Here is a 27,362-nt window from a genome sequence, read left to right on the forward strand (position 1 = left end):
TCTGAAGCTTCCTCTTGGCTTGGCTCCTCTGTGGCTGGGCCTTGGTGGGGCCTTCAGGCAGCCTCACTTTCAGATTCTCAATAAAGATGCTAAAACAGAATGGTGTGGCATCTACCCCTAAGCAAATGCTCTTGGCCATTTCCCTTTCCCCATCATGGTCCTTCTTTCTAGTCCATTCCTGACTCATGGCAAAACACCCCCATAACAGTCTGAATGTCTGAGCAGAGCGTGTCATTAGTCTCCCCCTATTCCTATCCCTCGTCTCCCCTCCAGAGAACTTAGTAAATTCTTGGGCATGAAAGCCTTTTGCAAAACCCCAGCATCTTGTTTGTTTGCATTCTGGGAGCCTTTACGTTGTTGCATATTCATACCCAAATGCCCACTAGGGACATGAGAGCTGGGCTGGGGCCACTGGGCCCCCTGCAGAACCCTCCAACGAGAACAGCACTAGCACCCACTAGTGCTCGCTAAGCACGGACTTTGTGCTAGACCCTCTCTGCATGTGCTAACTCATGTTACAGCCTGTGAGATGGGTACTTTCTGCTGCTTGCATGTTCAGGGAAAGGAATTGGGCCAGGGAGTCACATGACTTCCCCACGGGCATGCTGCTAGTGAGAGACAGGGGCAAGATTGAGCCCTGGCAGCCTGATCCCTGGACCCACCACCACAGGGGTCACGTTCACAAGCCACCTGGTATGCAGCCAGCCAGGGCCATAGGCTCATTTATGTCCTCTGCAGGCTGACCCCTCTGATCTGCTGCCTCACCCAGGCAGTTCCTGGCAGCTGGGGAGTCAGGGTCCCCAGACCACACACAGTCCTCCCAGAGGCCAGACACAGCTTGTTCCATCAGCAGCATCCTCAGTCCCAAACTGGGGGGTTAAAAGGACAGAAAATTATTGTCTCATAGTTCTGGAGGCTGGGAATCCAAACTCAGGCTGTTGGCAGGGCCACGCTGTCCCTGAAGGTTCTGGGGGAAGATCCTTCCTGTCTCTTCCAGCTTCTGATAGCCCCAGACATTTCTTGGCATCCTTCAGCTTACAGCTGCATCTTCCCATGGCAACTGCCTCTGCTCTTTGCATGTCTTCTCCTCTTTTCTAGAACACCACTTACATGGATTAGGATCCACCCTCCTCCAGTATGAGCTCACGTTAACTGATAACATCTTCAAAGACCCTGTTTCCAAACAAGGTCACCTTCACGGGTACCAGGAGCTAGGACTAAAACATATCTTTATGGGACACACAACTCAATTCATAAGTCCCCAAAGCAAATGTCTTTGGATGTAGAAGCTACCAGCAGGGTGGGTGGGGCCCACTTGATTTCTAGTGTGCAGTAACCTATACAGATTATTTGCCTTCTTTGTCTTCCTCACCTGAGCCACCTTTTTCCCCCTTCCCGACACCCGGACAGTGCTTCGACCCCTTTAACATCCCCTTGCCTGGCACGTGGCAGCCTTCTGAATATTCACTGAACATGTCCAATGTCCAATCCTGCCTGTTAGCCACAGTTGGGATTTTTTTTATTTTTTTTCCGACCCTCAGCACGTATTTTCCCAAGGCTTTTGGTAAAGTGTTTAACAATAATTCACAAGGAGCCCAGAAACTGACTTTACAATGAGTGTTCCTTTCAGTTGTCTCTGATTAATGTCTGCATGCTGCAGTGTGGTTCCCCTTTCGCGGGCTCAAGTGCTATGTGGTGCATTCCATGGTTTTCCCCGTCCTGGGCCACCCACCCACGGACCCTCCGGGATCCATTCCTATCCCGGCCACTCTGCTTCTTAGTAGAAATAATCATCACAGCAACAAAAGTTCCCCACAGGAGACATGTGCAAAGTCAAGGTCTCCCTCTTGACCCTCAGTCCCATCTGTTAGAGGTAGCCACTATTCAGTCATTCGTTTTAGTCATTCACTCTTTTGGCAAATATGTATTGAACACCTTTGATATGCCAGGCATGACTAGGCTTTGAGGGTACAGCAGTGAACAACATAGACACCCATCCCTGTCCTCCTAGTGCTAACAACCCAGAGGTTTCACATGAGAAAAGTAGGGCTCGAGGATGGCCTTGAGCGCCAGAGCAGACGAGATGGGGTGAGATGCTGCAGTGGGTCAACTAAGGGCTGGAACTAGGGCAGTGGCTCTGGGACAGAAAGGACGAGGGATTGACGTAATTAATTTTGCAGGAATGATCTGGTACTAGATTTATTAGTTATATGCTAATTCAACACGATTTCATCACTTCGTTTGCTTTTCTTTATATACCAATTGACAGGAAGTTGACTCTGACTCATGGTGACACCATGTGTGTCAAAATAGAACTGTGCTCCATCGGGTTTTCAATGGCTGATTTTCAGAAGTAGATTGCCAGGCCTTTCTTCCAAGGTGCCTCTGGGTGGAGCCAGGGGCTGGGACTTCAACATATCTTTTGAGGGGGACACAGTTAAATCAGTGTCCTTTGTTGATTTTTTTCCATTTGATAGTTGGTGTTTTTCTTATTGATTTGTAAGAATTCTTTATATACTAAAGGCAAACAGCACTGTGCAAACGTGTTTTTTTAGTTTTTTATTTGTCTTTCGAGCTTTTTAACGGAGTTTCTGTTGAATTTAGCAGTCTGTTTATGGCCTATATTTTGTGTTATGTTTAGAAAAATTTACAAAATAATTCACCCATTATCATGGATTATTAAACTCTTTTAGGAAACTATCTCAAAGACATATTAATAATAAAAAAATAGTAATACTTTCTACCACTCAGTTTTTACCTAGCGTATGGTAGGTGTTCTCCTGCAATTATCGCTAATTGTTATAACTGCGAGGAGATGACGGTGTTCCCGTTTTACAGATGATGAGAGTGAGGTTCAGGGAAGATGGAGAACTTCCTTACATGACATAGTTCTAAGCCAGTGGTTCTGCGACTCGAGGATGTGTCCACCTCACCTGGAAAACAAATCGCTGGGCCCTGCCCCTGGAGTTTCTTATTCAGTAGATGTATTAGTTTTCTATTGCTGCTGTAAAAAATTGCTGCAAAATTAGTGGTTTACCACAGATTTATAATCTTAAAATTCTGTAGTACAGAAATCTGACCCAGGCTAAAATCAAGGTGCCGGCAGGGCTGTGTTCCTTTCTGGAGGCTCCGAGAGAGAATCCATTTCCTTGCCTTTTCCCACTTCTAGTGTCTGCCTGTATTCTTGGCTCATAGCCTCATCTTCAAAGTCAGCAGAGTGGCATCTCTTCGGCCGTTCTTTCATAGTCTCGTTTCCCTCTGACTCTCTTCTTCTGCTTCCCTCTTCTGCTTTTAAGGACTCTCATGATTACATTGGAGCCCTGGTGGCACAGTGGTGAAGAGCGCAGCTGCTAACCAAAAGGTCAGCAGTTCGAATCCACCAGCTGCTCCTTGGAAATACTATGGGGTGGTTCTACTCTGTCCTTTAGGGTCACTATGAGTTGGAATCAACTCGACACCAGCAGGTTTGGTTTTTGGTGATTACATTGGGCCCACCTTGATATGGCTGGATAACCTCCTCATTTAAGGTTGCTCACTAGCAACCTTAATTCCGTCTGCTATCCTAATTCCCCCTTCCCATGTAATCTAACATATTCACAGGTTCCAGGGATTAGAACACGGACATCTTTGGGGAGGCCATTGTTCTGCCTACTACAGTAGGTCTGTCTGGGGCCCAAGAATTTGCATGTTTAGCAAGTTCCAGGGTGAAGCTGATGCTGCTAGCCTGGGGAGCACACCTTGAGAACCACTGGTCTAAGGGACCTGATAGGTTCAATCTGATATCTACAGGGTCCAAAGATACTCAAATGGCCACTTCACTCCACTTCTTTTCCTCAGCAAGTATACATTTATACATTTTTATTGACTTAACATCAGAGCAAATGCTGTTGAGGAATTTAATCTATCCAAAGCCGCCTCTCAGTTCTGGAACTGAAAACTGCCCTGAGATGGCCCATGATGCCCAAGTAGGGTCACCAGGGCTCTGAGACTAAGAGAGAGGAGATGTACCAGGATGCATAACAGAGGCGTAACTAGGGTATGACAGGTGTGGCAGGTATTGCACCGGCCCTGGCTGTGTGGCACCACTGAGAAGTTTCTACTAACCTGGTACGGCCAGCAGTGGATCTATGGAAAATGGCGCCTATGGCCCACACTGAAATTGTGCCCCATCCAAACATCTGACCCCTCTCTTTTAGATAACTTCACCATAATATCAGCTCAAGTTAATTAACACATTACCAGGCGTGAGGAAGGACACTGGGCTGTATTGGGTTAACAGAAACTGCTCAGTGGTGCCCCACGCCCAGGGCCAGTGCAATACCCTAGATATGCTAGACACACTGTCTCCCTTGTGTCTGGTCTGTGGTGACCTCTCCCCTCACTGCCCCCGTCCGGCCTCCGTCTTCTCACAGCTGGTTCCCAGCTGTGGGCTCCAAGGCCAACTTCAGGCCCCATGTCTTTGCTGCTCTTGAGTCCTCTAGCCACATCCGTGGTCAATAGCCTTGGGTCGCTGCCTCTTCTAGCTCTCCCAGTGGCTCCAAACTGCCATCCAAAAATTATGAACCCAGTGTAATTTCCATTCCCAGCTTCCTTTTGTTCCCCCATGCAGGCCCTCTCCTCCTCTGCTCTGCTCCTCCTACCCTGGGAATGTACCTCTCTCTGTTTTTAATTGCCTTCATTCTTCAAAGGGAAACCCTTATTCCTTCTGAATATTTGAAAGCATCATACACAAAAACCTTGATATTTAAACTTAAAGTTACATATTCAATCACTCAAACTGACTATTGGTGTTACTCTAACTGACTTATTCTATCAAGAAATCACATTTTGGCCTTTTGCATAAATTCCAAATTTATGCATAAATTTGGCCTTTTGTATAAACTCCCGACAGAGCCACAATAATGCATTAGAACAGTTTCCATGGAAAGGCTAAGGAAGGCTCTCCTTTTGAATCTTTCTCTTTTCCGTGATCACAGAGGTGAATATGCTCTGAGCGAATATACAGAAGTGAAAACCGTCACCATCAAACTGGACGACAAGAACCACTGAAGGGAAGGCAGGGTCCTTCCTCCAACATTTGACAACTGAATGTGGCGGATTACACTTGCCGAAGAAAAAAATGACATTTCTGACCTTTTTGTGACACTTTCTTCTGGAAGCTTTCAATCTGCTGGATTTGAATGCCTCTTCTCCTCCCACGCTAAGTTTTATTGATCAAGCTGTGGATGCCCGTATGTTGTGCAAAATTGCGTTCCTGCCTGGGGATGGCGCTATTGGCCATTTCTGTTTTGCCCTTTAAACTGGGTACCAGCGGACAGTGAAGATGCTCAGGGCACTGTTAACAGGAAGTGGTACTTGCAGTGGCCAGCAGCTCCTGAAAAATGTGTTGCTGAATCTGACTCTAGTAAGAATTTGGAAAAACTCCCTGCATGTTCCGCCAGCAGAGCCCTGCACCTACGGTCTCCTCAGGTTCACCTGTCCACAGAACAAGCCTCTCTTTCTGGGGGAGGGCTGACGGTACCATGCAGTGGGAAAAGCATTAACACTAAGTTAAAAAAAAAAAAAAGGCTGCAAGGATCTGATGGGCGGAGATTTGGGGGTTGTGGGCATGTGTGGGTGAGGGTCTTTGAGGTCTGCATATTTAGTGACCACGGCACTCAGCTTATAAAAACAATACTGCCTTTGGAATCTGACCAAATCGTAGCCCAAAGAGCATATTCTAAAAATGTGTCATTGTCTATCTTAACCAAGGCACTTTCTTAGGCAAAAAAAAAAAAAAGTTCTATCGCCTTTGCTGCTAAGGAGCCAACGCTCTGACCCTCCAACAGCACAGCGAATCCCCCGGTAATTAAGTTCCACATTTTACAAACACACCAAAGCAATAATTCATTTTAGGAATTCTGCCTTTCTACTACACTCCTTAATGGTTTATGATAAGCCTACATACTTATCCTTTTTCCAGTTCTGTTACCCGGTTTAGATTAGGAAAACATACGGAACTGGAAAGACGACTGTCATAATATAGACCTGCTTTTTCAAAGTCCTATTTTGATGTTAATTTCTGAGTAATTAACAGATAAGACATGGGCTCCCTGGAGGACCTGGGTCTCCTACTAAATCCAAGTGGTCTGAGTACTTTATAACAGGTTGTGAAGTTTTCTTTTCCTCTTTGTGTATCCAAAGGGTGTGCAATCCCATCAACTTTGACTTGGAAAACGGAAGGTGTTTCCATAGAGCTTTAAAAAAACAAAACCAAACTTAAATTGTGTTATTCGGACACTGTTACTGTTACTAACTAGTCATTTTCTAATGGGAAAAATGGTGCTTGTGCTTGACAATTCATTGGCGTGAGCACAGTGATAAGATGAAGCTCCATGTCACAACCTGTGTGTATAAAGAAAATCACGCAGGAAATGGGGTTATCATCCTCGTGAGCAATATGCAATGTGTACTTCACCTTCTCTCCATCAGTTAACACTTACATTAACAATTCACTTGTTAGGTCAGGATTAGACTTCTTACACTGAATCGTCAGGATTTTATCTCAACTAACTATAGACACTAACCTCGATAGTAATGCCTTGGAGGTTCTTTTTCTTCCATTGTACAATAATGCCTTTAATATGAAACTCTACATTAATTACGATTGGTATAGGGTCGCTATGAGTTGCAATCGACTTGACACCAATGGGTTTTGGTATAGTTAATTATATCTTTTTATAGCTGTAAGTACACAGAGGTGGTATATTTAACCTTCTGTAATATACTGTATTTAGAAATGGAAATCTATATCCTGTTTGATTTCACTTTTTTAAAGGTTTACCACTGTGGTATGGTTTAAAAATGTATCAGCCTGGAAATTCGGCTCCTACCTACAGATTGAGCTCAACAATGCAACAATGATAAAATAAACTTAGGTATTTGAGAAACATTATGTTGTGTTTTGTTCTGTTTTCATTTGAGAACTCAATCCCTTTTAATTCTGTGGCTGACCCCTCTTTCCTGGGTCTTCTGTACAAAATGTCTTGTAACAAAGCAGGGTCAGTAACTGAGGCTACAAGTCCCCTTGCTCAATCGATCAGGCCTAGTGCTTTGCCTGAGCGTGAAACCCATTCCTATCGGTTTTGGAGTCAACCAGGCAGGGAGCCTGGCTTCACTGTCTCTCTGTCTTAATTGGCTAACTTTAGACTGGTCACCTGAGCTGCCCGAGTCTCTTTTTAGTATAAAGTGATGAGGACATTTGCCATGAGTGTGGAAAGTGGTGGGGAAGATCACAAGAGAAATTTAGTGAAAATACCATGTCCCCAGTTGTGTGTCTAAGTGTCTGTTTTTATCACTTTCTTCACAAGGATCTAGGTGCTTGTGTTTAATTTACCTAACGTTTCTAAGACTTCTAACCAAGAAGCCTCAATCACCAAGTCATGAGCTGTCACTGAAGTTGGATCAAGAACACTCCTTGTACTTGGTTAGGTCCCCTGAGCTCAGCCTGTACACATAATGTTGAAAATCTAAATCACTCTTGCCGTGTGTTGACAAAGCACAGCTCCTTTAAGAGAAAACGAATCTGATCCCTCTTAAAATACATATGCATTTAGAAATATCCCGCTTCTCAATCCAGGTGTGAGCAGAAAATTATGGTAAAATGACATTTTATTTCATTTTGGTTTACCAGTGTATTGCTCCCTGAAGAGAACCATCCTGGGGACAATAGGTGGGCCATGGTGCATGTGTGTGCACTTGTGTGCCTGTGGGATGAGTGAGGGGGAGGCACGTTCTCTAACAGTGGCCCCTTTGGTGTACCCTTGCTCCTCCTGATGGTATCTGAAGCCTTTTGAATGTCCTTGCTCTTACCCATATGGCTAACTTGAGTTTGAAGGTGACCGGGACAGTGAGGGACATTTTTTTAAAAGCATCCATGGAGAAACATCTGAGGAAACTGAGTACCACACTGAAGAAACATAGCTAGAAGACATGGAGGGAACAGCCTGCCACTGTGCCTTCAGAAGGCAGAAACCGAAGTTTCTGGAGGCAGCTTCCGGCTGACCCACCTTAGGCGGGCCATTCCATTCTGAGGTGCTGAAAATCTGGGTAGGATGCTGAGTACAAGCTAGAGGACATGGGCCAGTGGGATCCAAGAAGAAGCCAAAAGGAATCTTAACTGACCTGTAATAGCCTTCTATGGGAACCTATGACTCATGCCTAATGCATAGAGTTGAGTTGAATGCCAGGATATAACTAGCTCAAAATAGGATATCTGAGTGTCAAATGTCAGCTGCTTTTCATGTTGGGACCATTTTTTAGCCTGTCTCCAAGCTCATTTAACAGGGAAGTTGAGTGGACCCTGCAGGTGTTGGCAGGGTGGATTACCTAATAGGCAAGGTAAGCACAGTATTTATCTTTCTTACCAGACCATCTGTAGTGAACAATTTCTCATGGGTTTCACCATATCTTTGATTGTTCACTACAGATTAGTAAGTAAACACAAGTAAACTGGTGCTTACCTTGCTTACTGGGTCATCCGACCCTGTCAGGGACTGTAAATTTGAAAAGAGGTTTTGATTCTGTGGGAAGGTGCTATGGTGTTGAAAGAGGGACAGATGCCAGCCATACCTGGAAGCAGAAACTTTGATGTGGTGAAAAAATGTGAAATAATCCTCCCCTGGTTTTTTTTTTGGGGGGGGGTGTTGGTCCAGTCCGCTCCAGGGTCACCAGCTAGGATCGTGCGCTTCATCACTGCGTCGCTAGGTGGCGGGGCCTCGCCGGGGAGGCGCCTCCCCGCCTACGCCGGGCTCACTCAGCACAGCGCACGCCAAGTCCTGCAAATTATTAGGGACTTTTCGGTGGCAGTCATACTGATGACCTAGCATATGATACTAAGACCCCAGTGGTGGGGATAGAATTGCAAAACTGAAAAGGCGCCGCGTGGCCGTCAGTTCTGAAGGCAGTCTCCGGAGAGCAGAGCAAAGCTGACCAGTGGTTCCCTCGCCAACCAGGGGCCCCCACCAGCCGCTATAAGGGACCACTACGCGGGGTGTCCGTCACGTCGAGCCAGGGCCCTATGGCTGCTCCGGTTTCTGTGAAATGGCAGCGAGGGTCGTAGCCGTTTATCGTTGCGCTTTGCGCTAAATCCTGGGAATGTTCCCATCATTACATTACATGAGAGGAGCCTATGGGGCTGGCCCTTACAGGGCGTCCATTGATAGGTTTTTCTGAGCGGGCTTCTCTGCCCTCAGTGAACACGCAGAGCCTGATCTGAAGCCTGCGTTGGCGTATGAGCCTCAATGGTGTGACGGACATCCTTACGTTAGGGTGAAAGAAAGTTGTCGTTATTCCACCACGTTTTACCTACAAACAAAATAAGCCATTAAAAACGATCCATCAAATAGTTGTGTGTTTGCATACATCCGTAATTAAATCAGTTAAATTCATGTAGGAGAGGAGCAGTTTGCAAAATATTAAAGCTTACAAAATACTCATCTTTGCCCTGTAGAAGGGATGTACACAAGGGAATTTCCGTATTTTTCATATTTACTGCCAGAGAATATGGCCAACACGCAAGTTAGAGTTAATTCGCCGATTTGGGTGCAGAGCAGAGTAGAGGGACAGGGCAAGCTGGGTGAAGCCGAGAACTAATTTTCTCTTCGCCTTCCCGCGTGCACCAGCGGACTCGGAGGAGGACTCCACCCTAGAAGGCTCCCCGGAGCCTGTCACCTTCCCGGGGCAGGGAGTAAGAAATTTGGCCACCTAGGTTTAACGACTAGGGAAACTGAGGCGGGGCACCCCGGGGCGCCTCGTCCCCACACCGTGAGAGCCAGCAGCGCCCAGACCCTGGGCGCGCGGCAGCCTCTCCCTGCGCGCCTTTTGCGCCGCCGACGCCCGCCCGCCGGCCCGCCCTCCCGCCGCCCGCCCCAGCGCCCTCCGCAGGATTGAGGAAGTGCGTCTGGTCCCGGCGCGGCCGAGGCGCGGGGGCTGGAGACGGTCGGACCTCCAGGCCCAGGCCCCCTAGTCTCCTCCTGGCTGCCCCGGGCGCCCCAGCCCCGCGTCCGGAACGACCGCGTCCCTCCTTTCCGCCGGCCGCTGCCGCCGCAGGTAAGCACTGCCCGGGCCCGCGCCGCCGCCCGCCCAGGGACCTAGCCGCCTCCTGCAGCCCGGCGGGGACCCGAGAGCCGGCTCCCACTCGCCCTGGCCCGTGCTCGGGCCTCTGCCTGCTTCTGTGCCCCTGGCCCCGCAGCCCGGCCCTGCGACCCAGGCGGCATCGTGGTCGAGGAGCGGGACACGGAGGCGCGGGCGAACCCCCATCTCTCGGCCCCGCGGCCTCCAGTGCGCGCGGACCCAAGCCAGCCCTCGGGGTGGGAGTGTGCGAAGCCCTGCACCGGACAGCACCAGGGCGGACGGAGCAGCGGCAAGAAACAAAAGTAGGAAATTGCGCCAGGGTGTATCCACGTTTCCTCTGCCTTTGAAGGAAACCTTCTACAGCTTGGAGCGGGGAATTTGTGTGTGCGCGCGCGTGTGCTTGTGAGGGCGTGTGCGCAGGGAAGGGGCTGTCCCAGGACTCTCTCTTCCTAGCCGCGGCCTCAGTGATGCGGGTTGGCTCAGCGCGCCTTCACCCACCACAAAGTCGGGGGCATTCTTCTTGCCCAAGGGTTGCGTCTCTGGCCAGATACCGATTAAATCCGCTTTCTCTGTGGGCTTGGGCAACCTCCCCAAGCGTGCTGGGGTCGGCGAGGTGAGTGTGACCCGGGGGTGCAGGTGTTAGGGAGGGTGCTGGGGGTTGGAGAGAGATGATGATGGAGAAGATGAAAGATAGGTGGTCAGCCAAACCTACCCCTTAGCCTAGTGAGGCCCACACCAAGGTTTTCTCCCACAAACTTTCAAAGTGTGGCGTCTGCAGGGGTCTGAGAGGTGGAGAAATCAGGAGCGTGGAGCTACGTTCTTAGCCAGCCCCTCACCAAACGATTAGACGATTTTTAGAGTTTCCCACTCACATGGTATCAAAGTTAATGCTGTCAGTAGATGTCATGTAGTTGATTTCAACTCCTAGCAACCCATGTGACAAAGTAGAACTGCCCATAGGATTTTCTAGGCTGTAATCTTTATGAACACAGACGACCAGGTCCTTTTTTTCCTGGAGCATATGGGTGTGTTCGAACTGCTAATGTCTCGGTTAGCAGGTTAGCAGCCAAGCACTTAACTATTGTGCCACGAGGACTCTTGTTGGTATCAAAGTATGAGGATCCTAAAGAGACAACTAGAATATGCATGATTTTGGGAAATGTTAAAGTTAAAGTCTTCATTATATTATTTTCATTATCTTTGCTTATGTCCTAGAACAAAAAAAAAAATTACTGAGTTGATAACATACAAACCCCACACTTAATATGTCCCTAAAACAGGTCTTGGGATGAGCCAAACCTTTCCATCTCCTGGGGAAGGCCCCATAGCTCAGTTGCTCAGAGGGAAGCCTAGGAATTAACCCTGGGAACATCCCATTCCCTTGTCCCCGGGATTCTTCCCGTTAGCAAGTCCTGCTGGGTCTACCTCCAAAGTGTGTCCTGGGTCTATCCGCTTCTTTCTCACACACCCTCCACTCTAGTCCAAGGTGTCAGGATCTCTTGTAAGATTCTTGAGTGATTTCCGTGATAGCTACATCTGATCATGTCACTATGTGCATGGAACCCTGTAGCGCCTTCTTCTTGTGATTGGTATAAAATCCAGAGGAACTCCTTCCTCTCACCGCTCCCCCACTGTGTGCTCCGGCCACTGCCATCGATGTTATCCCCCCAACCTCTGCCGCCCCGTCCACCCTGGTGGCGCTTGTTTGCCAGCATGAGGCATGGACATTGCTGTTCCCTGACTTCACGTGGCTGACACCTCAGGAGGCCTTAGAAGGCCTTCCCCGGCCACCCTCTACACCCCTCCTCAGTCTCTCTTCCATCCCATCTCTGTGTTCTTATGCCCACCACTATCTGCGTATACCTTCTTTATCTCTTCAATTTCTTCTTTAATTAGCGGGCTCCTGAGGTCAGAGACCATGTCTGTCTTGCAAACCACCGTGTCCCCAGCTCCCAGGACTGTTCTTGGCGTAGGAGATGCCCAGTGCATACTGGGGAGTGACCAGATGGTTAATGTTGTTGTTGTTATTCGTTGCCCCAGAGACAGCTCCGATTCACGGCAACCCCATGTACAACAGAACGAAACGTGGCCCTGCCCTACACCATCTTCGTGATCGTTGGTATTGAGTCCGTGGTTGCAGCCAATGTGTATTTTGAGTCTCTTTGAACCTAGGGAGCTCACCTTCCAGCAACTTCATTGGCTAATTTTTAGAAATAGATATCCAGGCCTTTCTTCCTAGTCGGTCTTAGTCTGGAAGTACTGCTGAAATGTGTCTACGATGAGTGGCCATGCTGGTATTTGAAATACTGGTGGCATTGCTTCTAGCGTCATAACAACATGCAGGTCACCACAGACAAACTGACAGATGGGTGGTGGAAATGATGAATGACACCAGCCTTCACTAACTGGTGGTTTGGGACTCAAGAAGTGCCTCTGTTGTCAAATCCTTGGGTGCTCATTTGGGATCGAGAGCTATATGCTCCTCCAGCCTGCAGATCCATGGTTATTTTGATATTCACAAACCTGTCAGATACATTTTGCAGGCAGACCAATATTGGTAAAGGGATCCTAGAACCATAGACCAGCCTTCTTGACCAGCCTACTACTATCAATTCAAAAAGAAGCTAGACTACAGGAACATTTCGAATATACTTCATTTGCCAGTGTCTTCCCACTCTTTGGTAAAGTCCCTGAGTCGCCCAAATAGTAAGCGCTCAGCTACCAACCTAAAGGTTTGCAGTTTGAGTCCACCCAGAGGTGCCTCAGAAGAAAGGCCTGGCCATCCCCTTGTGAAAAATCAGCCATTGAGAACCCTGTGAGCACAGTTCCACTCTGACACACCTGGGGTCGCCATGAGTCAGGGTCAAATCCACAGCAACTGGGTTTTATTTCACTGTCTTCCCTTTACATTAACTGTAAGTTTCGAGAACTCATGAAGTCGACTCCTCACAGAGAAGGGTTACTAACTATTTGTAGAATGAATCATAGGTTCCTTTTTTTCTTTTTCACCAAGTATTTAGGTTTATTCAATAATGCAAGTATAAGGAATTAGCAAAAGGAAATTGGTGAGGTTTAAAAAAAAAAAAAACCATTAAAACAATTATGATTTCTGAAAAGCGCCTGAAGCCCTCTTTAAGATGTATATACTGTAACAAAAAGAAAAAGTATTATTTGCCACCAGGATTTATTGCTTAGGTCTGAACCCGAAAGAAGCAGCAGAAGGAAACAAAGATCAGCTTGAGGGCAAAGACTGAGCAAAACTTGTGTTACCTCATCTTAAAACGTCTGCCTTTGAATGTAAGCCAAAATACAAATTACAGTTTAAAAACTGCTCCAGTGGCAAAATCCTCCATCGGTAAAGTGATTTTCAAAAGGAAACTGAAAATGAAAAGAGGAACAAATGTGCTGGGTGAAGGTTAGCCAAAAATATTTTTTTAAGATTTTTACTTTTTTTTTTAATTTAAAACCATTATGTGGTAATAAAGGAGCCCTGGTAGTGCAGTGATTAAGCGCTCAGCTGCTAACTGAAAGGTTGGGGGTTTGAACTCCCCAGTGGCTCCTAGGGAGAAAGATGTGACAGTCTTCTTCCGTAAAGATTACCCCAAAAAACTCAAACCCGTTGCCGTCGAGTTGATTCTGACTCACAGCGACTGTATAGGACAGAGTAGAGCTGTCCCATGGGGTGTCCAAGGCTGTATACTTTATGGAAGCAGATGCCACATCTTCCTCCCTTGGAGAAGCTGGTGGTTTGAACCACTGACCTCTTGGCTAGGAGCCGAGTGCTTTAACCACTATGGCACCGAGGCTCCTTCTGGGAAGTTACAGCCTTGGAAACCCTGTGGGGCAGTTCTGCTCTGTCCTATAGGGTCGCTGTGAGTCAGAACCGACTCGACGGCACGGGGTTTTGGGTTGGTTATCTTAGTAGCTGTTTTAGAGATTGTTTGGAAGCAAAGAGCAACTATGCTTCTCGGTATGGCTTGGAGCCATTATTTTTACTTTTTTTTTTCTTTTTATGTTTTTATTGTGCTTTAAGTGAAAGTTTACAAATCTAGTCAGTCGCATACAAAACATACATCTTGAGATATACTCCTAGTTGCTCTCCCCCTAATGAGACGGCACCTCTGCCCTGTATTTCTGTGTCCATTCAGGCGGCTTTTGTCTGCCTCTGCCCTCCATCTCCCCTCCAGACAGGAGCTGCACACGTAGTCTCATGTGTCTACTTGACCCAAGAATCCCACTCCTCACCAGCATCATTTTCTATCCCATAGTCCAGTCTGATCCCTGTCTGAAGAGTTGGCTTTGGGAATAGTTCTGTCTTGGGCTAACAGATGGTCTGGGGACCATGATCTCCAGGGTTCCTCTAGTCTCAGTCAGACCATTAAGTCTGGTTTTTTTAATGAGAATTTGGGGTCTGCATCCCTCTGTTCTCCTGTTCCTTCAGGGATTCTCTGTTGTGCTCCCTGTCATGGCAGTCATTGGTTGTAGCCAGACACCATCTAGTTCTTCTGGTCTTGGGCTGGTGTAGTCTTTGATTTATGTGGTCCATTTGGACTCTTGGGCTCATACTTACCTTGTGTCTTTGGTGTTCTTCATTCTCCTTTGTGGAGCCATTATTTTAAAATGGAGATTCTGCCTGGTTTCTTTCTCTGGTCCCAGTCTCTAGGTAATTTTCCTAACCAGGCTTTGCAATTTATAAGGTTTTAACCATTATCCTAAATTTTGGCCAGATTGACCATATTTCCTGTCCGGCATAGAATCTTCAGGCTCCCAGACTTCAAATGCAGTGTTTCCCACCCACGTCTTCTATAGACCTTTTCCTCTTTGGTTGGGAAAGGTGCCAATCATAGTGAGCAGGCCTCTGGTGCAGGGCTCTCCTAGCCCTGCTTTCCCCTGGCTTAATGGGAGCTTCATCAGTGCAGGTAGTCCTAGGGGCCAGACAGCTGGGCCAGTGCCCTATTTCCAGGCCTTTAAATGAGCAAGCCCAGAGCTCTGGTAGCCTTGTTCTGTGCCTATTCAGTGCCCACACTGTTCAGGGCACCTGCTAGGACCCTGAGACAGGGCGCCCGGGAGATAGGTAATTGTATTACCAGCTTGTGAACCAGAGACAGGTGGGAGACTGTGCTCACCTCCTGCCCTCACAGAGTTATTGCAGGTAGTACCACTCCTAGCCCTCTGGTAGAAGATGACCACGGGAGCTTTACCTTTGCTGAATTCTCACAAAAACCGTGTGAGGTCACTGGGCGAGGGGAGGTATGTCTGTTTTTTACAGATGAGGAAACAAAAACATACATCATTTCCAGCTCGAGGTCACTCTGCCACCATGTGACAGAGATAATCCAAGCCTGTGACACCCAGATCCTGCTTTTTCCTTTATATGTTATCTTAAAAAAGTAAAAAAAAAAAATTTCCCGTTGAGTCATTTCCGACTGGTGGCAACCCCACGTGCATCAGAGTAAAACTGTGCTCCATAGGGTTTTCAATGGCTGATTCTTCAGAATTAGATTGCCAGGTATTCCTGCGGACTTGAATTTCCAACCTTTCAGTTAGCGGCAAAGCGCAAGTAACCATTTGCACCACTCAGGGACTCCGTGTATTTAGGAATCATCTATATGGCCCTTATTATATGGCTGAGATATCACCACCCATTTTAAGTCTGTCTCAGAATACGGACAAGGGTTTCTAAATATCTTGTACTTTGCGGACAGTATAGACCCTATACGAAGACTTACGGAAACCCACGCATTCCATATGGTAACACTCTTTCTGTCATCCAGTTGACCCCATGCCAGGCCTTAGCTGGGCCTAGGTCTTTCATCACATAGCAGGATGAACACTCACCTTAGGGAGCCCTCCATGTTCAGTGGGAGCCCAGCGTGGAAGAACAGTGCCTTGACTCAGCCGTCCTCATCACAATCTCCTTAGCCTTACTTGGTTAGTCTTAATCAAACTCAGGTTTTTCAGCCTTGGAAATGTTGACATTGAACCATTCTTTGCTGCCCTGTGCATTATAGGATGTTTAATAGCATCTCTGGCCTCTGCCTACTAGATGCCTATAGCACCCCCTTCTCGCTTCTAGTTGTGACAACCAAAAGTGTCTCTCCCGTTGCTGTCAAGTCAATTCCGACTCATAGTAACCCTATAGGACAGACTAGAACTGTCCCGTAGGGTTTCCAAGGAGCGCCTGGCAGATTCGACCTGCCGACCCTTTGGTTAGCAGCCGTAGCACTTAACCACTATGCCACCAGGGTTTCCCTTGCCAACCTTTAGACGTGGCCAAATGTACCCAGGGTAGTGGGGGGACTTTCTGGGGCTCCTGTCTATTTATGTCCGAAGCTCAAACTGACTTGACTTCATCTAAAACAAACAAACAAAAAAGTTACCATTGAGTTGACTCCGACTCCTGGCGACCCAATGTATGCAGAGTGGAACAGTGCTTCATAGGGTTTTCGAGGATATAATCTTTCGGAAGTAGATCACCAGGCTTTTCTTCTGAGGTGCCTCGGAGTGGATTCCAACTTCCAACCTTTCAGTTAGTAACCGAGTGCTTAATTGTTTGCACCACCAGTAATGGTCCCTTCCATACCCTTCTCTTTAGGGTTGTTGCCTGACTGCCCCTTTGGGTTTAGAATGTCCCCTCTAGGTGTCTTGGAATGTCAGTTGTGGGGAAAGGGAGAGCCTTGTACTGTGACCAGCTGTAAGTATGTCTGCGTCACCCCAACTGGAATATGAGCCCCTTGGGAATAGGGACCTCATTTAGTTGTCTTGGAATCACTGTGCCTCACCCAGGGCTGGCTGCCTGGCAAGTGACGATGAATATTTGTTGATTAAACAGTGAGTTCCTTACTGGTAGGTGTTTTACAGTTGTTTGAGGTTTCTTCATGGCTCTTCTTGAGTAGACATGCTCGGAACCCAGCAGTGAGTTCAGGTGGAAAAAGAGGTGTCCTTTCACGGCCCCAGCTGTTGGGGGCTTCGCTGCGCACATGGGACATGAAGAATGTTGCAAAGGAGAATGTCCAAGAGTAATATAAATATGAATGTTTGCACGGGTACAGGAAGAGGCTTAACAATTAATTTCTATTTTTATGTTTTTTTTTTTACTACCAGGACAGCAAAGCTTTCTGCTCATCCATGAGTCTGTGTGTCCACGCCTTAACTCACCCCATAGGGGGCGGCGGCAGCGGCGGCAACAGTGACGGCACAAAGTGATTTTGAACAGTCACCTTGAGGATTGATGGCTGGCATGTCACGGCAGCCGCCCAGCATGTACTGGTGTGTGGGGCCGGAGGGGTCAGCCATGTATCCAGAGCGCACCATGGAGACCCATAACGGTAAGGGCGGGGCAGGCCATGCTTGTCTGGGCACAGTCTGTCTGCTCATCCTCTGTAAGAACGAGGGATTCCAACCAAACGGTTTTCATCATAAAACATATCTCAGGATTCTCACTGAAATTGTGAAAGTTGAGGGGCCATGGTACAAAATTTATTCTGGGCTCAAAGATCTTAAGAATCAGGGCATCACTTCATGTTCGTTAAAAAGTTTTTTTTTTTTTTTAAATGGGGGTTTGATTTGGGTTTCTTGTTATAAAAATAACACGTTTAATAAAGAAAATTAGAAAAAAAAAAAAAAAGAAGGACATAGGGAAAAAAATCGCCCAGACACAAGCACAGTTAACATCTTGGTATATTCTTTTCTAGTCTGCTTTTCTGTGCTTAAGGGTTTTTGTTTTAGCTTTTATGATACTTATGCAGTGTATATAATTGTGTATTCCACCTTTTTTCTCTTAAGCTTTGTCTTGGTCATCTAGTGCTGCTATAACAGAAATACCACAAGTGGATGGCTTTAACAAAGAGAAATTTATTTCTTCACAGTAAACAACAGGAGGGTAGAAGTCCAAATTCAGGGTGTCAGCTCCAGGGGAAGGCTTTCTCTCTCTGTCGGCCTTCTCATCAATCTTCCCCTGACTAGGTGCTTCTCTGCGCAGGGACCCAGGTCCAAAGGACACGGTCTGCTCACTCTTTCTTGGTGGTATGAGGTCCCCAACTCTTCGCTTGCTTCCCTTTCCTTTCACCTCTTGTAAGATAAAAGGTGGTGCAGGCCACACCCTAGGGAAACTCCCTTTACATATGCTGCCTCGACAACTTCTACAGGTTCCATGCAGTGATCCAGTGTAAAGGGAGTACAATGCAGTGGCGTTGATTACGCTGTTCAAGTTGTGCAGCCGTTCTCACCTTCCTTTTCCGCATCATCCCACCACCACTAGCATAACCTCAGTGCCTCCTAAGCCAAAGCTTCCCCTTTCTGCCTCCCTTCCTCCTCTGGTAACCATTAATAATCTTTGGTTTCTAAATTTTTGCTTATTTCATATAAGTGAGATCACACAGTATTTGTCCTTCTGAGACGGACTTGTTTCACTCAGCATGGTGTTTTCAAGGTTCATCCATGTTGTGGCATGCATCAGGACCTCATTTCTCTTTATGGCTGTGTAATATTTCATTTTATTTTTCCATTCATCTGTTGGTGGATATTTCAGTTGTTTCCACCTTTTGGCTATGTGAAAAGTTCTGCAATGAACATTGGTGGATAAGTTTCTTTTGCTTTCCTGTCTTCACTTTTTCTGGGTATATACTTAGGATGGGAATTGCTGGGTTCTATGTTCAACGTTTTGAGGAACTGCCAAACTGTTTTCCACAGTGGCTGTACCATTTTGAGTTCCCGTCAGCAATGGCTGAGGGTTCCAGTTTTTCCACAACCTTGTCAACACCTATTGTTTTCCATGTTTTTGATCATTGCCATTCCAATGGGGGTGAGGTGGTGTCTAGCAGCTTTTTATGTGCTTATTTGGGCATTTGAACATCCTCTTCAGTGAAATGTTTATTCAAGTCTTTTGTCCATTTTTTTGATGAGTTGTTTGTCTTTTTGGAGTTATACAACTCTTAACACCCATAGAATATCATTAACATTTTTATTAACAATAAATATCTGTTAAGCCCTTAGTACGTACCAGGCACTGGGTTCAGTGCCTCACAAAATAATGAAAAGGTACCTTTGTCCCTGTGTTATATCTGAGGAACATGAGGGCAGGAGAGATTGAGTAACTTGCTCAAGGACACAGCTAGTAGATGGCAAGACTGGAATTTGAACCCTGTCTTAACTCTGGAACTCCCGGTCTTAAATCCTGGGCCATGCTGTGAACTTTGAGAGAGCCCATATGTGTGAACCCTCAGCCGTGGTAGTGAACGAGTGTTGTAACTGGTTCCGCAGACATTCTGTTCAGTCGCTTGAGTGTTTTTTCCCCATCTAAAGTGCCCAGAGGCTAACTAGGGTGATGTTTCTGGAAAGTTCCTGTGCATATAAATCAGATTATGAAATGAGAGAAAAATTCACTTTTTGATGTTGCCTAGCACTAAATGTTCCCAGTGCTCAATCTGCATCTTTTTAAAATTCCTTTTTTTTCAGACGTTATCTTTTTTCAGTTGCTTATTCGGAAAGCCTGGCTTTATTAGTGTGAGATCCAGGTGCCATGTATAACAGAATGCTAAACTTGATTTTTGGACAGCATATCTACCTTCCCAGTACACTCCCTGCCCTGTTATCCCAAAGGCTGCTCCTCATGGCTGTCTTGAGGATGAGGGCGGGCTAGGAACTTTGGACCCACTTAAGGCTTCCTGGCTGGGATTGTGTTGTCTAGAAAGGCCCCACAAGTGACTCTGCCCCTTACCGTCCTGTTCGAGAGTTGGTGATCTAAACCCTGGCCCGCACTGGTCATTGGGAGCTTCTAAAGTGCCGATGCCCAGACACTCGAGTGTCATTGCTCAGATGATGGCTTTCCCAGGTCCCCAGTACCCCAACTGATTCTTACAGGGCCAGGGAGCTGAACACAGCCAGAACTAGCCCCACCTCTTGGCAGCAGGCAGGACAGATCACCAGAAAATGTTAGTGTGTGCCCACAGCCAAAACACTGACCTGCCCAGCCCCAGTTCTCTTCCTTTAAAAGTTTCTGTATCTGCTCCTGAGGCAATTCCTCTCTTCTGACAGCTGTGATCGCCACCCAGAACGAGTAGACCTGGGAGCCGCTGTCCCAGTGGGGTCTCAGGACTCTCCACCATACCTGTTTAAATAAACCCAAGGACACTCACAAGGGACCAGGAGCCTGATGGGAATGAAGGAAATTATGCAGTCCCCCACCCCCATACTGTTCTAGGTGCTGGGGGATGGGGTGGAGTTTGAGGACAGGGGAGGGAGTGACGGCCTGTGAGCCCCAGACCTGGGGTGAAGTGTTTATCCAGAGACCAAACATAAACCACAGAGTGGGAAAAGGTGAGAGGAAAGTGGTTTGAAATATGTGGAAAACTCCGTCCTGTGGCTCAGCATTTAAGGAAATTATAATGATCGTCCTCATAAGAAACCCTGTAGGGAAGGTACTGTGAGACTTTAAAAGTCCCGCAGGTGGAGGCTGAACCTGGGACCCCGGGGACTGAACCCGACAGCACCCTCCTCCAGCTAGAACCGGCTGCTCCCAGGGTGGCCAGGCGTGGGCCCCTTCTGGCCTCCTACAGCTGATACTCACCCCTGAGCCCAGTGGGCGAGTCAGGGCAGAGGAGAACCCCCTCCTGCTGGCCTGCCCCTCAGGGAGGACAACCTCATCTCAGCCCCCACCCCCACCCCAGGCACAGGAAAGCTGACTTCATTACAGCCGGCTCTTGTTTAAGGAGCCCCCTACTAAGTACATGCCAGATGGAGAGGTACAGTGATGGGCACTTCATGTCACTGTCTGTTTTAAACCCCATAGGTACTTTATGGCTGCGTTCCCTTTTGGTGGGTGGAGAGGGGTATGGAGAACCTTCTGGTGTTTTTATTGTGTAGTGGGGGCTCAAGAGCCTGCCTTCAGGGTTAGTCAGGCTGCATTCTGTTCTAGTGCTGAGTGACCTCACCTGAGTGGCTTAAACTCTCTGAACTCTGATTCAGACAGGCACAGAATCTTCCATGGAATACACCAGTAAACAGGAGGCTGGGGGTCCTGTTGCATGCTGCCATCTGTGGCTCCAACCCAAGTGACTCCTGTCCTCCTGGGACGAGCAGGCTAACTCCCTGGCTGTGGTAGCGACATGAGTGGGAACATCGGAAGCTTGCGATGCCTCTTAAGGCCTACGCTCAGGATGGCATGCTGTTGCCTCTGCCAGTAGGCCACTGGCCAAAGCAATCACGTGGCCAAGCCCAAAGTCAAGGGGGGGAAACATACTCCTCCATGGGGAGGCCATGTCCAGGCTGTGGATGGGGGCAGGGGTGCTGCAGGAACTGGAGCTGGTTATTCAGTCTAATCATGCAGTGTGCTGGTGGGTTTCAGTCCTTTCTAAAAATTGTATCTTATTGATCTGAGTGTTAGGTTTATTTATTTATTTAAGCAGCCCGCAGAACCCTTTTCTCACATAAAGCCTTACCTGGAACCCCAACCCACGTAGCAGATAACAGCGGAGTTGCTCTGGTGAGCGGTGGTGTGGGGGTAGTGTTGTAAATCCCCCTTCCCGAGTTCCCCTGGACCCCAGAGCTCTGGGGCCCAGTTAAAAACACTGTGTATTGGATCTCATTTTCACAAAACGTGAATGTATCCACCAGGACCAGGGCCAGGGGCCAGTGACACTCAGATGGCAGCGTGTAGTCAAGCCTGTGTGTCAGGGTTACAGCAGCTGTTCGCTCTGCATTTTCTACAGTGGTCATGCATTGCCTTCCTTTTTTTTTGCATTACTTTTGCAACCAGAAATATAATATTGCAATTTATTTTAAAAATGGTTACTTCATTAAGTACTGATGTGTGGGGGTTTTGCCCTAACTGGCCATACTTCATATATTCACACCCAAGTTCAGATTTACTGCAGCTGGCCTCTTTCACCATAAGTTCTTTCTAGAACGAATGGGGTATCTTTGACCAGAGGAGCCTGGGGGCCTGCCTCCTGGGGGACACCTTCTGAGCTGTGTCCTGAGCAGATGAGCTGGACTTGTTCCCCTCCACCTTCTCCCGAGGCCTCCTGAGTCCCTGAGGAGCCCTGCTTTCCCTCAGCTCCCAAATCCACCAGCCTCACCCCACAGAAGACTGCTCCAGCCTGAATCCCAGCTCTGGCAAAGGAACATTGATGGCCAGAAGGAAAACAAATTATACTCAAAGAGAAACTTCTGATGTAAGGGCAGCTCTCTCACCTTTCAGAAATCATGGGACATGCATGTTTTTTCAAACATGCTCTGAAAATGGTACATTTGTTATTGTAATTCCAAGTATAGTTGAGAAAAAGATTCAAACTTTAATAAAACACATGTTTTACTTTTGGGTTTTTTGGTAGTGGTAAAAACCAGTTGTCACTGAGTGATTCCAACTCATGGCAACCCCAAGTGTGTCAGAATAGAACTATGCTCCATAGGGTTTTCAATGGCTGATTTTTCGGAAATAGATCACCAGGCTTTTCTTCTGAGATGCCTCTGTGTGGACTCGAACCTTCAACCTTTCTGTTAGCAGTCAAGTGTATTAACCGTTCGCACCACTCCTGTCTAGTGGCATCGGAAGTCAGCTAAACTTACAAGGTGGAATGAGAATCAAAATCAGCCCAAAGCTGATTCCTGTGAGGTAAAGGTCAGACATACCTCCATTCTTCAACTTTTTTACCAATTCTGACACCAGCCATCCTCCCCACGGTTATCTACTTCTCTGCTGAGTTTGACACTTCGTTGCGATGGCCACACAGAGCTCACAGACCATACTCACGATTATGTGGTTTATTGGGGAAGTAACAGAATCAGGACCAACTTGGAGGTAACAGGATACAACTCAGGAGACAGGACACAGTTTGTCAGTCAGGAGAGCTTCCAGCCAAGACAGCTGTCAGGCTCTTCTCAGTCATGAAAACAGGCAGGCAGGTGGCCGTTTTGACCTGGCCTCTGCTTCTAGGCCTTGCACTCGGCCATGCTCCGCTAGGCAAGTGTTATATCTCTTTAGCTCCACCGACAAGTGTCTGGAGGTACCCCACTCCATCAGCAAGCCTCTGCCCAAAGATACTCAGCTCTCTCGTTCTGTGGGTCAGCAAGCCAACTGTTGCCATCTTGCTCCATGGGCTAGGAAGCCCACTGCAGCTGTCTTATGCTAGTCTCCTGGTTCCCACTGTCCCATGCTGTCTCACGCCATTACCGCTGTTACAGATCTCTCTGTCACCTGGGTCTAGATGGTTCTCAGTTTAGAGATCCCAGATCCAAAGCTCTTCTTCTTGATGGTAGTGAGGTCCCCCTCAACCACTGGAGGATTGGCTCCTTTTCTAAGCCTGCTCCTCCAACAAAGACCTCGAACTGATCAATCCCTCTGTAGGCCACAGTCACCTAATTTGCATAGTAATCTACCAATTCCCACAACAGTTTTTACATATTTTTTTTTTATTTGCATAGTAGACTAACCAATCCCTTTGAAGATTATGGCCTAGCAAATCATCTTGGCAGAACTGCAAACCCAGGGCCAGAAAGGCCACATATAAAAAGAAACCTGTTGCCCTGCAACTGCCAGGGACTCCAGAGTTTGTATTTTTAATATGCTAAAAAACAAAACAAACAAACAAACTTGTTGCCATCGAGTCGATTAGTGACTTGTTAGGGCAGGGTAGACTACCTCATAGGGTTTCCAAGGAATGGCTGGTGGATTCGAACTGCTGACCTTTTTCTTAGTGGCCATGCTTTTAATCTCTGCACCACCACAGCTCCATTGGTATACTAACCAAAAAAATCAAACCCAGTGCTGTCGAGTCAGTTCCGACTCATAGCAACCCTATGGAAACCCTGGTGGCGTAGTGGTTAAATGCTGTGGCTGCTAACCAAACGGTCGGCAGTTTGAATCTGCCAGGCGCTCCTCGGAAACTCTGTGGGGCAGTTCTACCCTGTCCTGTAGGGTCGCTATGAGTAAAATGAATGATTGGTATACTAGGTGGGTTTTTTTCCAATGTCCCTACCTGTTCAATTTGCATAACCTCACCTTGTGCTTGTTCAGAATCCTTAACCTTTTCAAAGCTCATGAACAGGTGAGTGCTTCCCCAGCTGCAGTGTGGTCTCCTTAGCTTCCTTGCAGGGTCCGTGATGGGGAGACTGCCGGGTGTTCGTGAAGCAAAATCAAGTCTTAGGCGGATGTGGCCCACCTTGACCTCATTAGCACCGTCAGCAGTCAGCTCCCCTCAGTGCAGGCAAACATTTGAAAAGCTTGGATGAAGTTAGGGTGTGTGAGTTGACAGGTGGAGGGTCAGATAAACAGAGGCTGGTGCTAGTAGGCAGTCTACTTTGACGACATGTCATTAGAAACTCTGTGCTCTGCGTATCTAGTGAATCAAAACGCCACTCAGGGTGGAAGAACCTGTCCTGCCAGCTGAGGTAAGGCACCAGGGAAAAGTGGCCAAGTGAGGAAACTCCCAGATAGCTCAGTTTGAGAACACTTGAGCAAGACCTTTCTGGATGATGGAGGGTAAGGTGTGCTTGGTGGATATCCCCAAGAGGTGGCTGGTGTTTCCCACCTCTCAGTGAGTGGCCACAGCCTCTGACAGTAGCTGCCTGCCTCTCAGAACACTGTTCTCTGCCGAATCTAGCACGCTGGGCCAGAAGCTGTTGAGACAGCAGAACCAGAGAAGGAACATTCCAGGTCTTCAGTTCCCAGGTTTTTATGCAATTATTTCCAATGTCTTTTTTTTGTTTTTGCTTTTTCAAACCTGTGTTACAAATAACTTCGTAATCTATGAGCCACATAGTTTTCCCAAATGGGGGCTTTTCCTGCCTTCCAGAAATAGAAGTAGGAAATGGACTGAAATAGAAGTACCCCTTTACTGGTAGCAGGCTTTCTTGGTGGACAACTTTAAGGGGGTCCCTGGGTGGTACATATGGTTGATGTGCTTAACTGCTAACCAAAAGGTTGGTGGTTCAGTTTCACCTGGAGGTGCCTCAGAAGAGAGGCCTGGTGATCTACTTCCAGAAAACCAGCCATTGCAAACCCTATGGAGCACAGTTCTACTCTGATACACATGGATTCACCATGAGTTGAAATTGACTCAACAGCAGCTGGTTACGAGGGACAGATCTACATTAATGAAAGCCGTTCAGAGTGTAATTGCCGGCCCCAGTCTTTAGCCTGTTCTGGTGTTGGTGTTCTGCTTGTGCCTGCTGGGCTGTGCTTACACCGTGGGGCGAGATGAGGTGGACATGGTCTTCGCTGGGAAGGAGGCCATGGTCAGCGAGCACTTTCCTCCAGCCTGGCCACTATGACCCTACAGGGAGCATTGCCAGTGTCCAGGAGTGAATCCCTAGGAGTGAGTGCAGGAGAAGGGGCTGAGTGGTGGCCTGAGGACTAGAGACATGGCTGTGTCCATCCACCCGTCCATCCATGTGTGGCAGTTAGAATAGCTGTTTGAATGGGGCGTTTAACATTCATCCTTCATCCAAGGCCTTGATCTTCTATGTCCAGAATACGCTTGCCTGCTTCTAGCAACAGGGAACCGGCTACCTCTCCAGCAAGTCTTTCTATGGACAGCTGTGTTAGGAGGTTTATGCCATGGAAATCTGTCTTGTTCTCCTTGTGTCTAGCTCCACCCCTCCTGCTGATCAGGATCCCTAGCCCCTTTCTGGAGACAAGTGAGAGCAGAGGCTACCCCCTCCCTGTGGAGTCCTTTCTAGGCTGAGCAAGCCTCCACTACCACCCTGAGAGCAGCAGCCCATACCTCCACCCACTCCACCTGGTTATCATTTCAGCCTTTGCACTGTGTCATTAGGTGGTGGTGGGCCCTGGGCTCAGAGTTGCCTCCCGCCTCCTCACTCTACCCTGCTGTGAGTGGACTCTCAGGAGCACCCTTCCCCAATTCTAGGTGGCCAGAGCCTGAAGGTGGTGCCTCACCCAGGCCTCAGCCCTCACCCCCTACCCAGCCTTCCCCTGCCCCACACTTGCCCCTGCCTTGCCCCTTTCATGTGGGGGATGAGGGGTGGTGGGAGGAGATAGGGGCAGAGTAGCCTCACGTGGCGGTTCCTATACTTGCTGGGGTACAGTCCCGGCCTGCTGGGCATGTATTGAGTGGCCAAAAGAGATTTTCGTACCAGCCATGCATCCTGGCCCCCATGAAACAGTCAGGAGGTTCAGCAGCCTGTGAGCATGGAGATGCCTGGGTAGACTTCCTCAAGTCCTGTAACACAAGCAAGGCCTGGACAGGGCCAGGATTTTCACCCATCTGCCTACTACCCATCTGTCAGTCTGTCATGCTGTGGTGGTTTGCATGTTGCTAGGATGCTGGAAGCTATGTCACCAGTATTTCAAATACCAGCAGGGTTATCCATGGAGGACAGGTTTCAGCAGAGCTTCCAGACAAAGACAGACTAGAAATTAAGGCCTGGCGATACACATCTGAAAATTAGCTATTGAAAAAACTCTCTGGATCACAATCAAATATTGTCTGATACAGTGCTGGAAATGAGCCCCCTAGGTTGGAAGGCAGTACACAATAACCACAGCAATGGGCTCAAGCGTACCAATGAGTGTGAAGATGGCACAGAACCGGACAATGTTTCATTCTGTTGTACATGGGGTTACCATGAGTTGGAGCCAACTTGATGGCAAATATCAGCTAACAAAGCCTGGTTTCCCAGTCCACACAAGTCAACCTTGAAGGAGCCATACTTAGGAATTTTTCTGGAATTCTTTAGTTCTCTGGGAGTGCCCTCCCCCAGCACCAATAACATATAAGTCTGAACTCTAGAGTATGAATTTCACATGTATTTTCAGAAACCCTGATGAATGAAAATAGACAGCTACCAATATTCTTTAGAAGACTTGGTCCCTAGTCCCTTCACCATCCCAGCTGCCCCATGTTCAATTTGTCCAGGCTCCACTTAACCATCTTCCCATTTATTGGGTGATTTTTTCAAAAAGAAGGTAAGAGTGGGTGGCCCATGGAAACCTCGAAGTACTGGCAGAAATACAGCTTTAATCACAGGGCCCTCATTCCTCATCTGTAAAACGAGGCCAAGGCTGCACATAGAATTACCTGGTGAACTTTTGAAGAATGTAGATGCTTCCTGTCTACCCACAAGGCCAACTAAATCAGAATCTCTGCGGGTAGGCTCTGGCATCAGTGTTTTTTTAAAGCCCCTCAGGCAAGTCTAATGTGCCGCTTGGGGTCAGAACCACTGCACGTGAAGATGTGGGAAAGGCCTTTGTAAACTGTAAAGTCCAGTGTAACTCTTGAGGTCCTACTATA

The 27,362-nt window shown here is 47.6% G+C and overlaps 2 protein-coding genes across 4 annotated transcripts in view; both read left to right on the top strand.

The window, feature by feature from the left end:
* The window catches only part of ALDH1A3 (aldehyde dehydrogenase 1 family member A3), a 42,296-nt gene extending 35,370 nt beyond the window's left edge, over positions 1-6,926 (top strand). The window contains exon 13 of the mRNA XM_049905943.1: positions 4,977-6,926. Within this exon, the coding sequence (XP_049761900.1) occupies positions 4,977-5,049 (73 nt within the window). The 3' untranslated portion in view covers positions 5,050-6,926. The remainder of the gene's footprint in view (positions 1-4,976) is intronic.
* A 3,073-nt stretch (positions 6,927-9,999) lies between these two features.
* LRRK1 (leucine rich repeat kinase 1) overlaps positions 10,000-27,362 on the top strand; it is a 165,229-nt gene continuing 147,866 nt past the window's right edge. For 2 of the 3 annotated variants that reach the window (XM_049905203.1, XM_049905205.1), the window contains exons 1-2: positions 10,000-10,089; positions 17,218-17,441. In XM_049905203.1, the coding sequence (XP_049761160.1) occupies positions 17,345-17,441 (97 nt within the window). In that variant the 5' untranslated portion in view covers positions 10,000-10,089; positions 17,218-17,344. Of the gene's footprint in view, positions 10,090-10,436; positions 10,727-17,217; positions 17,442-27,362 lie in introns of those variants that run through there. The other variant, XM_049905204.1, reaches the window with a different exon arrangement.

The sequence above is a fragment of the Elephas maximus genome, chromosome 13 (genome assembly GCF_024166365.1).
Source record: "Elephas maximus indicus isolate mEleMax1 chromosome 13, mEleMax1 primary haplotype, whole genome shotgun sequence".
Classification (NCBI taxonomy): domain Eukaryota; kingdom Metazoa; phylum Chordata; class Mammalia; order Proboscidea; family Elephantidae; genus Elephas; species Elephas maximus.